Source organism: Triticum urartu, chromosome 3A (assembly GCF_056163025.1).
Source record: "Triticum urartu cultivar PI428250 chromosome 3A, HENAU_Tu73, whole genome shotgun sequence".
NCBI lineage: Eukaryota > Viridiplantae > Streptophyta > Magnoliopsida > Poales > Poaceae > Triticum > Triticum urartu.
In genome coordinates, this window is record NC_141875.1 from 127,581,153 (window position 1) to 127,593,140 (window position 11,988).

At 44.0% G+C, this 11,988-nt stretch overlaps 3 protein-coding genes across 5 annotated transcripts; 2 read left to right on the plus strand and 1 right to left on the minus strand.

Annotated features, from left to right (window-relative positions):
* Positions 1–361: 361 nt before the first annotated feature.
* On the plus strand, positions 362–792 carry LOC147978905 (KDEL-tailed cysteine endopeptidase CEP3-like). The gene is made up of 2 exons (XM_087514939.1): positions 362–541; positions 637–792. The coding sequence occupies exons 1-2, from the start codon at positions 362–364 to the stop codon at positions 790–792; spliced, it is 336 nt and encodes a 111-aa protein (XP_087371065.1).
* A 1,613-nt stretch (positions 793–2,405) lies between these two features.
* On the minus strand, positions 2,406–6,968 carry LOC125543245 (uncharacterized). 3 transcript variants are annotated; one of them, XM_048706532.2, is made up of 9 exons: positions 6,662–6,968; positions 5,338–5,488; positions 5,072–5,213; positions 4,907–4,972; positions 4,342–4,539; positions 3,827–3,919; positions 3,557–3,652; positions 3,190–3,389; positions 2,406–2,912 (listed from the first exon to the last, which is right to left on the minus strand). In XM_048706532.2, the coding sequence occupies exons 2-9, from the start codon at positions 5,446–5,448 to the stop codon at positions 2,754–2,756; spliced, it is 1,065 nt and encodes a 354-aa protein (XP_048562489.2). In that variant the 5' UTR covers positions 5,449–5,488; positions 6,662–6,968; the 3' UTR covers positions 2,406–2,753. The 3 variants fall into 3 exon arrangements, with proteins under 3 accessions (XP_048562489.2, XP_048562488.2, XP_048562490.1); XM_048706531.2 differs by having other exon boundaries at positions 4,907–5,213; positions 6,662–6,965; XM_048706533.2 differs by having other exon boundaries at positions 3,190–3,272; positions 4,907–5,213; positions 6,662–6,956.
* Positions 6,969–9,522: 2,554 nt separating this feature from the next.
* Positions 9,523–10,765, plus strand: LOC147978906 (uncharacterized). The gene is made up of 4 exons (XM_087516684.1): positions 9,523–9,683; positions 9,794–10,103; positions 10,174–10,272; positions 10,367–10,765. Exons 1-4 carry the CDS (start codon positions 9,523–9,525, stop codon positions 10,763–10,765), a joined length of 969 nt encoding a protein of 322 aa, XP_087372810.1.
* Positions 10,766–11,988: the final 1,223 nt, after the last annotated feature.

Sequence of the window (11,988 nt, forward strand, 5' to 3'; positions counted from 1 at the left end):
GTGGTGCTCTTCGGTGGCGGGCAGCGGCAGAGAGGGGGGGGGGGGCAGTTGCATGCCTGCCACTAGGCATGCAACTTCAAGTGTTGCCCTCGTTTGCAACTGGCATTTGTTTTATCAGAGGGCAGTGAGAGAGAGGAAGCAGTTACATGTCTGACAGTAGGCATGCAACTAAAAATTGTTGCCCTCAACTGCAACTGGTCTTTGTTTTCTCGAAGGACGGTGCGAGAGGGGGGCAGTTGCATGTTTGTCACTTGGCATGTAATTATAAATGTCGTCCTCGATTGCAACTGCATGCCTACACAAACGACTACAATTGACCTTTTTGTTATGTCGAAGGACAGTGGGAAAGGGGCGCAGTTGCATGTCTGCCAAGGCCGTGCCGCCCAACGACGAGAATCAGCTAGCGCTTGCCGTGGCGCGGCAGTCCGTGACGGTGTACATCGACGCCATCGCGTGGGAGTTTCAGTTGTACACCTGTGGCATCTACCGCTTCCCTTGCTCATCCGAGGCGTCAGTGGCGGACCTAGCCCACTGGGCCAGGGTGGGCCAATAGTGTAATTTACATATATATTTATCTTTTCTTCTATTTTTTGGCCTTTATGCTACAATACTATAGAGGCTATTTCCATATCTCAGGATGGGCCGTGGCCCACCCTGTCCACCCCCTACCTCCGCCATTGCGAGGCGTCGAGGGTGAACCATGCCGTCACCATTGTCGGCTACAGTGAAGGTCCCGGCGAGAACAAGTACTGGATCGCCAAGAACTTGTGGAGCAACGGCTGGGGTGACTAGGGCTACATTTACCTAGCCAAGGACGTGTCATGGCGGACGGGCACCTGCGATCTCGCCACTTCGCCCTTCTATCCAACAGCTTGACCGATGCCGGCCAGCTTGCCGGAGGGGCTTTTGCATTCACCAACTGCTTATGTTGTTTTGTTTTATTTGAGAGAGGCCAATCAAGTTATGTTAAGTACTGGACTATAGTTCGTCGATCATACATACGTCACCAAATGATTGATGGATGTGTGGTATTGATTTTTTTCAGCTGTGGATAAGATATCAATAAAGTACAATGTCATTTGGCTTCTGCTGTTTTTGGCATTGCGGTGAATTGTGTTAATCCCATCTACCCTCCAGTTTTTGTTTATTTATAGTCTCTGATACACCTGCTTTTGCCGGACGCGAATTTGGTGAATATGGTTCCACCCACATTGTTTATGAATAGTAATTCAAAAAAAAAATACTAGAAAAAAAATCTGATTTCTTTTTTTAATATACATAGTCAACCAATATAGCCCGATCAAAATCGGAAAAATATTGACAATATATTCAAATAATGTTGATCTTGTATTTGAATAATTGTTAATCAAACATTTGAAAAATGGTAAGAATGTGTATAGAAAAAGTGTTGACCATGCATTAAAAAAGTGTTAAATCCATATTTGAAAAATGTTAATCAAGCATTTAGAAAAATAATAAAGATGTGTATAAAAATATTGACCATGTATTCAGAAAATGCTAAATTTGTATTAAAAACTGTTAAACGTGTATTAGAAAAATCTTCTTGACATATACAAAAAATGAATAATGAAAAGCTAAAGAAACAAAGAAAACCAAAAAGATGAAAACTAGAAAATAAAAAAATGGAAACCAAAGAAAAAACAGAATGAAAAATAATTCCAAAGAAACAGGTGCAAAAAAGAATGGAAAACAGTTAAAATCGATAAAGAAACATAGAATAACAAAAAAACACATTGAAAACAAGAGAAAAAAAACCCGAAGAGAAAAAGAAGGAAAATGAGTAAGAAATGAAAAACTGATAAATACAATGAAAGAAACAAAGAAAAAACAAGAAAACGAAACAAAAAAACAGGGAAAACCGAATAAAAATGAAGCAAAAAGAAAGAAAAGAAAGAAAAATACCCAGTAAAAACTGGGAAACCAGGAAAAACTAGTTGAAACCAGGCTCGTTTCGCCTCAAGTATGTTGCGAGAGATCCTTCCGTCTCGTGTGAAGCAAGATATAGCCTTTGCGAGGAAGGAGGTCATGACGTGAGTTGTGCATAGGATCAGCGATTTTATTTGGTGGTGGGCCAGTGGCGTCGGTTACAAACTGTGAGGAGAAACGTTGACAAGGAGAGGACAAATCTACAGCGCACGCTTTGAATCAGACGGCTACAGAGACAATTAAGGTCACATGGAGGGTTGTGGATGCAGCAAAGCAATTCATGATTGTTACTGGGGTTTGTCTATATAAGATATATAGATTCAACAGCCGCAAACCGACCCCAAAAGTAACTACTAAGGGAGTAACATTTTTAACTTGCTATGGCCTATGGGAAACATTAAGCGTCAGCTCAGATGGGAAGAAACTCTTTAGTCCAAACAAACAAAAAAACTAATTGATACAAAGAGCAAATGGTAACTTTCTTTTATTAACAGAGGAAATGTGAATATCTGCATATATTTAAACTGAAATGCTAGTAGATAGGGGGAATAAGCAGCTGAAAACTTGTTGCAGATACCCTTGGCTGCACCAGATCAGTACAAAATTCAGGTCATGAAGAGAAAACTAGAAGAGCTTTACATAATTACATAATCTCAGCTCAGATTTAGAGTAATGCCGATACACCGACAGATGGTGCCGTAGAGATGCAAACCCTCAACATTTGCATTCTTTGAGATAGTAGTCAAGGAACTTTGGTTTACACGAGATTTTCTCCTATAATCAGAGACGCGGAATTTCGTGCAGATTTACAAGAGTTCCCAATCATCCTCCAGACCATCTGATGAACAAACGACTTCATAGCAAATATCTACTGATTTCTGTGGTCTAAAGGGGACAGCCTGATGCACATTCATATCCTTCTTTGACCACCAGAGTTTATTTGACAAGCTCCTCATCAACACTTTCTGCAAGGAGAAAACATCGGTTGCCATGCTTTTGCGTACAAAGTAAAAAAAAAAAGCAAGAAGAATGGCGATAAAAGCAAGCAAAATGAGTATATATGAGATATTTATTTGCTTTCGAATGCAATTTCTCCAAGCATGTTTAGTAGATAAATTCAGAAAGAGTAATACAGCCTAGTTATTTCACACAAAAGGACATGATGCTGTAATTGCATTAATCTACTACCGCAACCAATTCTTATTATGACCACAGTACCACCATATTTCAAGTACTTGGTACCTTGAATGATGTGTTTTTAGGTTGAGGAACTGAGGATGCCTCTGCTTTGTTATATTTCATCAGCTCCTGGCCAACCCGGAGGTCTACATTAACAAAATCCGTGGTCTTGTCAGTAGACATATTTGGATCATCAGCACCAGTGAACACCTCTGCACTCAAGTAATGTGAAACAGTCCCAACAGACAAATTCTTTATGTAACCTATATTTAGCACACAGAAGCATTACATTATTGTCTGTATAAGTTAAGAGATTCAGAATATATTTTTTCGTTATTTGCCATTCTCTGGAAGCAGATTCAAATGTTGTGGAAAAACATAAAGTCATGTTCACACATTTCAGATTTTGGAAGGAAAAAAAGCTACAAACCGTGCTTTGTTGATTCTTCATGGCTGTTCGCACTGCATAATTCTGATTGCTCTTCACCATTTCCCTTTCCAAGCAGAATTGCTCCATCAAAAGCAACTGTCAAAACATAAAAGTCATTTATAAATATTATTATGAAAATTGAGGGATTAGAGGACATTATTTGCTAAGATTAAAATCAAGTAATGCTCCTTGTTGAAATTGATTATTTTCAGCTCAGCGTACCCCCTCAAGGATAAAGATGAGCAAAATGACAATTTCTTGATTGTTTACCTGAATGTCCTGAACCATGGAGTTCAACTTGCTCGATGATTTTATTTCCGTTTGCTTCTTCAGATATATAATCTTGGACTACAGTGGCTTGTTCTGTTAGGACATATTAATTCAATAAAATCAGTCGGTGAATTGAAGTATTGATGGCAGCAGGAAGTGGACAATAAATGTTATAGTCAGTAACGTGGCAATGGTCTGGCTCCATAATTCTGAAGAAATTACAGTACAGCTATTTTCTACTCCCTCCGTTCGTAAATATAAGTCTTTCTAGAGATTTCACCAAGTGACTACATACGGAGCAAAATGAGCGAATCTACAATCTAAAATATGTCTACATACATCCGTATGTTGTATTCCATTTGAAATGTCTAAAAAGACTTATATTTTGGAACGGAGGGAGTATTTGAGACAGCTAACCATGCTTTGCTACATCACAAGTAGTCAATTACATGTAAGTCTATATTGAAAGGCCTCTATGATCTGAGTAAATAAGATAAGGAAAGATAAACCCATACCAGGATATTGTCGTGGTGTTACAGAATTCCATTGATTCCATAATATAATTTCCTCGTCACTGCTATCAGAACCCCCTAGTGAATTGTGATTTTCAGGAGTGCAGTTATCTGAGAGATCCTCTGAATTGCAAAAAGTAACTTCCTCCTTGGTGTCAGCAGTTCTCTCAAGTGAAATGGGGTCTTCAGAAACACACATGGCTGCAGGCAAGAGAATAAACCATATGATCTGTTAGAACAATGGTGTCATCAAGGTTTGGTTTCTGGGCAATCAATACGAAAGCTAAGGGCCTGTTTGGTTTCTGCCTGCACTGACCCTGCCAAGCATTGGCGAAGCCTTCGCCCGCCACCAGTTTGCCAATCGTTGGCGTAAAAATCAACGTTAAGCTGAACTAGGGGGCTGGGCAGGTTGGGGCTCGCCAAATAATTGGCTTCCATCCAAGCACTTGCCCATGGGAGTGGTCAACGCTAATAAATTGGCTGGGCAATTTGGGGTACCAATCGAAACGGCCCCTAAATGACAAGGAACTGGAACAGAAATCTAAGCAATCTTATGTGTGAGACAAACCTGGACTTGTAGATGAAACCGACTCTGTTTCATGAACATCAGTAGCAGTTGAGCCGAGAGAATGGTCTTCCGCGGTAACGAGAGATGAAGGATAACCAGAGAATTCTTCGTTAGGGTTAACTTGCTGCATTTTAACACATGTGGAGGGAGACTCGGTTATGGTACCGTTACTAGATGGATCAGTTAATGTCCCATGGTCTTTGTCCGGAAATTTATCATCAGGAGAGTGAGCGTAGATCAGCGCATGGATATCCTCAACTAGCTCAACAGCTTTATCGTGAGCAGAATCAAGATATTTGATCGGTAACTGTCAAATGTAAGACAAATCACTACCAAAGCATTGCCAAAAAATCATATGTCATGCTAAATATCTACCTGTAGGAATAAAATCAAGACAATTGTGCTAAGTGTGAAGGTAAGAAAGGCACTACCTCCATGAACTTCTTCATATTTTCTCCAAACCCATCAAACGTGATACCCATATCAAATCCATCCATGAGCGAAATAGAACCAATATAATCTGAATCCAGTCCTCTCGCCATTGGCTTTCCGTGTCAAGAAAAAGGCATAAATATCCTGTTTCTGCATTTAATGGTAGAAAATTTAACATTATTAAGCAGAAAAACATTAATTTTACCCCACATGATTGTACATTCTCGCATACCACATAGTCGAGGGTTGACTCCTGACTAAAGCACTGACGTAATAAACCATGAATAAAGCTCTTGGCACGACGATCACCAACTTGTGGTATTTGGCACTGAAGTTCTCTAAATTGGAGTATTTACCAACAATTTTTAAATATAACCTACTAGCAGGAAACTACCTTACAGCAAACAATTTTTTCCGCATATAACCTACTAACTGAAAATAAATAGGCATGCCTCTTGTTCCCGCTAGTAGGTGTTGATAATCCCTCGACCAAATAACACAGGGTAACATTTGTGGCGTTTATGTGGTTTTACGTTGATTTGAGGAGCAATTTTTTATGTCGCTGCCTACAGCCTCTGAAACCACCGAGCCGTTCATATATTTTGCTGCCTACAGCCTCTGAAACCCACCGAACCACAAGGGCCTGAAGTGAACTCCTCCCAAAATCCCAATAGAACCCCGGTACGCGGCCCTAAAAGGACTGACGGATTCAACAACATCAGTTGATCCGATTCAACAGCAGAGCACGTCAACACTAACAGGGGAACAGCAACGCCTCGGAAAAAATTGCAGAAAAAATCGAGCTGAAACACGAACAGACAATTTTTGGTTGTTCAGGGTTGAGACTGACTGACGGGCTAAAGCACTACTAAACCATGAGTAAAGCTATCTGCATGACGTCACCAACTTCTGGTAGTTGTTGATAATTCCTCGACCAAATTACATAGGGTAGCATTCCAGTAGCAACTTTTTTACGGCCTTCCATCCGCAAAAACACCGAGCCGTTCAGACATCATCAGGGAAACCAGGCAAAAATTATCCAAGGGCCTGAAGTGAACCCCTCCCAAAATCCCAACAGAACCCCAGTACGCGGCCCTCCCTAGAAAGAGTGGCGGATTCCACGACATCACTTGATCCGATTCAACAGCAGAGCACGCCAACACTAACAGAGGAACAGCAGCGCCGGGAAAAATCCCAAGAAAAATCGAGCTGAAAGACGAACAGCTGCCTGTCGATCGCCGCATCATCGAACTAATCGGGAACCTAATCACTTGCCAGAGCAGGAAAAAATCAACAGAGATACAAGAAAAGAGACGCTCTCACCTCTTGGTTGCCGCCGGCGGCCACAGGTGGCGCGCGGAGGGAGAGCTGCGGCCGCGGCTTCTAGGTTGTGGCCTTCGCACGCAGGAGAGAAGAACGAGACAACAACAACAAAAGGTCGAAAAGCTAGGGAGTATAATAATAATAGTATATAATAAATAAAAAAAATAAATACTACAGAAGAGCTCAAGTGCGAATCTTTTGGAGCACGAACTCCTCCCGTGTGCCTTGCGGCCCGAGTTTCTGCCGCCGAACCAACTCCCGTTCCCGTAGCCTTGTAGGCTTCTGATTCTGATCAAGCCGGTCGCCCTTTGGGATCGATCTCCTCCGTTGATACGAGTCCTCGAGTATGCAGTGTGTGTTGCGTTACATGGAAGGGAGTCTCTGACGGAGAACGCAAACACCCCGTGACAAAACTTATTATTATCCCTCTTCTTTTCGCGAAAAAGGCTACAAAAGTTATCCGAGTAGGAAAAAGACCTGCCGGATGACTGTGGTACGAGTTAGACATACGAGCATGTGGTTGGTTGCAAAACCGCGGATAGCGTTTGTTATTTTCCTTGGTCGAAAGAGTTAAAAAAAAACAGCACTACGACACCAAAAAACAACTGCAACTATTACCGGGGACAAAATTTCGTGTTTTGACCCTTTTGACAAACAATTTCAGAATCTGACCCTAGTTTGAAATTTTCTCAGAATTTAACCCTTTTTCTTACCGTCAGAGCCTCTGACGGTAGGGTTAGACAGCCTACCGCCAGAGCCCCCTGGCGGTAGCCTGTCTAGCCCTACCGCCAGAGACCCTGGCGGTAGGGTCCGGGGCAGTTATTTCCGTCAAAACCCTCGCGCCCCTGCCCATCTCCCCCCCTCCCCCTCCCCCCCCCCCCCCCCCCGTCGGCAGTTCTTATTTTTCTCCCCCAAGTCGCCCCTCTCTCCCTCTCTCCTCTCCTTCACTGCCCCCCTCGGATCTTCACCGTTTGTTGATCGTTTTTGCGGATCGAGATGGCCCCGAAGAGAGAAACGTAAGCTCCTCCAATCCCTCCAATTAGTTTTTGCAAACTTGCTTCCGATTCGACGCATTATTTGCTTGAAATCCCTCATATTTTTGAACTTAGATTGGATTTTTTTCACCTAAGATTGATTGTAGTTGTAGTTCTTAGTTCTTTAGTAACTACTGGTATTGGATATGAACTCTAATCAATAGTTCATATGTTAGTGTGAAGATGAACCCTAGTTCATAATTTTTTTTGTTAAAAAAATTATGATGTAATGTTGATATGAGGATGAACCCTAGTTTGATAATGCATGTTGATATGATGATATGATCTAGTGTGAAGATGAACCCTAGTTTGATGATGCATGTTGATATGATGATATGAAGATGTTGTTTGGAAAATTTTATTTAAAAATATGATGATATGATGTATGTTGGAGGATTTTTTTTTGATATGATGCATGTCGATATGATTTGATCCATCATGTGTAGTAGTAGTTGTTGGAGGAATATGCTTAAAATTTTATTTTGATATGATGCATGTTGATATGATTTGAGTTCATTTTTTGTTCATGTATCCTTTATGCTTATGGTGGTTTTGTTTATGAAATTTTATTAAGGCGGCCACCTCTTGCGGACAACATCGGCCCACGGTACTCCATGCTGGACTGGGCATTCAACAAGGGTCATCGTGCCCGGTTCATAGAGAACGGAGAGTTAAGTGATATGATTGAAATTTTGATGAAAGTTTTCGGATTGATGAAAATAATTTCCTAACTTTTGGCGTTCACTTTTTGACAGATGCTCCAGCCACTGCGCATGAGGGGTCACAGGGTTCATGGGCATATGGACTACGACGAGCGCTACGCGCCGTTCTTCAAGAGAGCTCGTCTGTTGGGTTTTGTGTTGAAGTTCAAGAATCAGCCGCCGACACTTGTCCACGCAGCTCTTACGACGTTGATTGACCGGTGGCGACCGGAGACCCATTCTTTCCATCTGCCATGCGGGGAGATGACGGTGACCCTCAAGGATTGGTCGATGATTACTGCCATGCCGATCGAGGGTCATGCACTCACCGGGCGAGTGGAGAGGACCAACTGGCAGCAGAGGGTTGCAGCCCTCATCGGCGACTACCCCGCTGTCAAGGGTAATCGTACATCCGGTGTGCCATTGACCTGGCTCTCAGAGCACCGGCAGAAATGCCCCGAAGGCGCCGACGAGATGACCGTGGAGTGGTACGCGAGGGCCTACTTGTGGTATCTTCTCACGGAGGTCGTGTTTCCATACAGCTCTGGGAACTCTGCCAACTGGTGGTATCTCTTCTTCCTAGCGGACTGGGAGTCAGGGTACAGTTGGGGGACCGCATCTCTCGCCTACCTATACCGTTCGGTAAGAGAGGATCTAATTGCCAACCTACCTACGAAAGTGTGCCTATGACATTTTCTTATATCTGATCCTCATTTGATGTTTTGCAGCTTGACAACGCAACGCAGAGGACGGGAGACAAGTCCAATATGGGTGGCTTTGTCTGGGCCTTCTCCATTTGGATGTGGGAGCGGCTGTCGGTGGGGCGTCCGGAGAAGTTGCCAAGATGCCCGTGGGGTGCCTATAGCGAAGACGGCGACGAGACTCGACACCCCACCGTAGCTTACGAGTGGGACGTTGTCAAACTCTACACGGGCCTAAGCAAGACTTCGTACAAGACCTACACCAACGAGTTGGACGCTTTGACGCATACGCAAGTATATGAACTCGCTCAACACCTTTCTCTTTGATTCCACTTTTGACCGAGAGTGGGAACTTACCAATGTATATGTAACAGGTAAACTGGTGGCCGTATCATGACTGACAGTGGGGCTTTGATCTGAACATGATGTGCGATGCGGACCGTGGTCTCTGGCAGTGCATCGTGCCCATGATCTGTGTGTACGCCGTCGAGTGGCACTTGCCACACCGCGTGGCCATGCAGTTTGGGGTTTATCAGCATACCCCACCGGGCCAGCCCGCCGATACCGGCGGCCACGCGCTCCACCTGTGAGCGCTTTGTTCTCCGTGCCCATGATTTCATTATGCTTATCATGTTTCTTGTTGCTTACGATGATCTCATTGCACTTATGATGATTCTTGTTGCTTATGCCTTGCAGGATGAGCCGGCAGAAGAATCAGTCGATCACAGACTGGGGAGAGGAGCATAAAACTCATGTGACGGAATGGAACCGACGGAGGTTCCGTAAAGACGTGGAGAGGAAAGTGACTAACTGGGATGCTTACGTGAGACGACACATGAGGTGGTACGATGATGGCCAGAAGCACCATCTTCGTCTCAGGCCTCGGTGGACGGCGGAAGACATCACAGAGCTGGAGAGGGATGACCCCAAGGAAGAGGCCTACCAGACCAGCATCAGAGACATGCACAGCGGATTTAGGGAGTTTGCACCCCTCATCAACAGAGTGGTAAGTTTGAACCGACGGCTGTAATTTAAATTAGTTTATTCGTCATCGTGACTGACTTATGCCGTTGCAGTCTGGTGATCTGAACAGATGCATCTTGGAAGCCTCAGATGCACTAGGTGATCTCCCCGGGAGCATAGAATCTGAGAACAAAGTGAGGGGGACGATGAAGGTACAATTTCAGCCTCCTCGGAACAGATGCATCTTGTTCACTTGCAATCAGTCGATCTGATACTTATTATGCCCTTGTTTCATTGTGAGTGTAGAAGTTCGTGAAGCATTGTCGCAAGATGGTAGGGCTGCTTGGGTGTGCTAGAGCTGGGTCAGTTGAAGCTTACCAGCCTCTATCCACACAGGGTCTCATCGGCTCATCGAGCCATGCTCCCTCGTCGTCTAGGTTGGTTGGGGAGGAGGAGGATGCCACACATGAAGAAGGGGAGGAGGAGGAGAGCAACGGGGAGGAGGAGTACAATGAAGACTATGGACCTCCACCAACTCAAACATCTCAAGCATCTCAGCTGCCGAAGAGGAATCCGAAGAAGAAGGATTTGCTGAGTCCGGACCCTTTCCAGAGACCGGTTCCTCGCCGGCCCAAGAAGAAGACCGAAGAGACTCGTTCAAAGAGTAACGAGGACCGTACCTCCAAGAGGGGAAGGAGCAACTGATTATGCTCTTTGATACTTGGCTCTTTTAGTTTGGTTGAACTTCGTTTGGTTGAACTTGTCTACTGGTTGTGAAACTACGTGGAACTATGTGTTTGCTATTTGTGGATCCATGTGTTTGAAATGTTCCATGCACTTCAGGTTATCTTAATATGGATATATGTGATGCCCAAGTTTAATTGTTTAAAATCTATGATATTGCTGTCATATTTGTGAAACTTGATGTGATATTGCTGGCATATTGAATTTGAGAAGAAGCAACCAAATGAACTTGAAAAAACAAAACAGAGGACCCTACTGCCAGGCACCCTGGCGGTAGGGTGAGACAACCTACCGCCAGCCCCCATGGCGGTAGGGTCAACCTACCGCCAGGGCCCTTTCATATTCCGTTACAGAAGCTATATACGGCAAAACACAAGACCCTACCGCCAGGGGTCCTGGCGGTAGCGTCAGACAACCTACCGCCATGGGGGCTGGCGGTAGGGTGAACCTACTGCCAGAGCCCTTGAATCTTTCATTACAGAATGTCTGCACGGAAAACCTTGCCACACCTTACCGCCAAAGGCACTGGCGGTAAGGTTAGACAACCTACCGCCAGGGACCCTAGCGGTAAGGTACTTATCCACGTCAGCACGCGGTGATGGCCGCCGTCACCTCCGTCACACCCTACCGCCAGGGGCCCTGGACGGTAGGCTGTCTAACCCTACCGCCAGAGGCTCTGGCGGTAACAAAAGGGTCAAATCCCGAAAAAATTTCAAACAAGGGTCAGATCCTGAAATTGTTTGTCAAAAGGGTCAAAACACGAAATTTAGCCACTACCGGGACACAACCGTTGCTTTTTTTACATCAAAGTACTCTTTATTGCAAGGTGATCATAATAGTATCTTTCACAGGATTATTTTTTATGAGGTATTTTACAAGAGTATCAACAATCTCTACGAGTGGATCTTCCATCCACCCGTCCTCACCTTACTTCTCGCTAGTTTGGCTAAATTATGAGCAACACAATCAGTCTCTCTAGAAGTATAGTAAAAAAATAATATGTGGGAAATCACATGCAAGCAAATATATATCATCAAAAATGGCCACCGATAGACTGTAAGAGCAACCTCCATTCTTCATTATTTCTGTCACCTCGATGTTGTCGGATTTCACCTCTATGCGATTACACCTGACTGTAGTTGTCAAATTAAAACCAAACCATAAGGCCAGTGCCTCGGCCATAA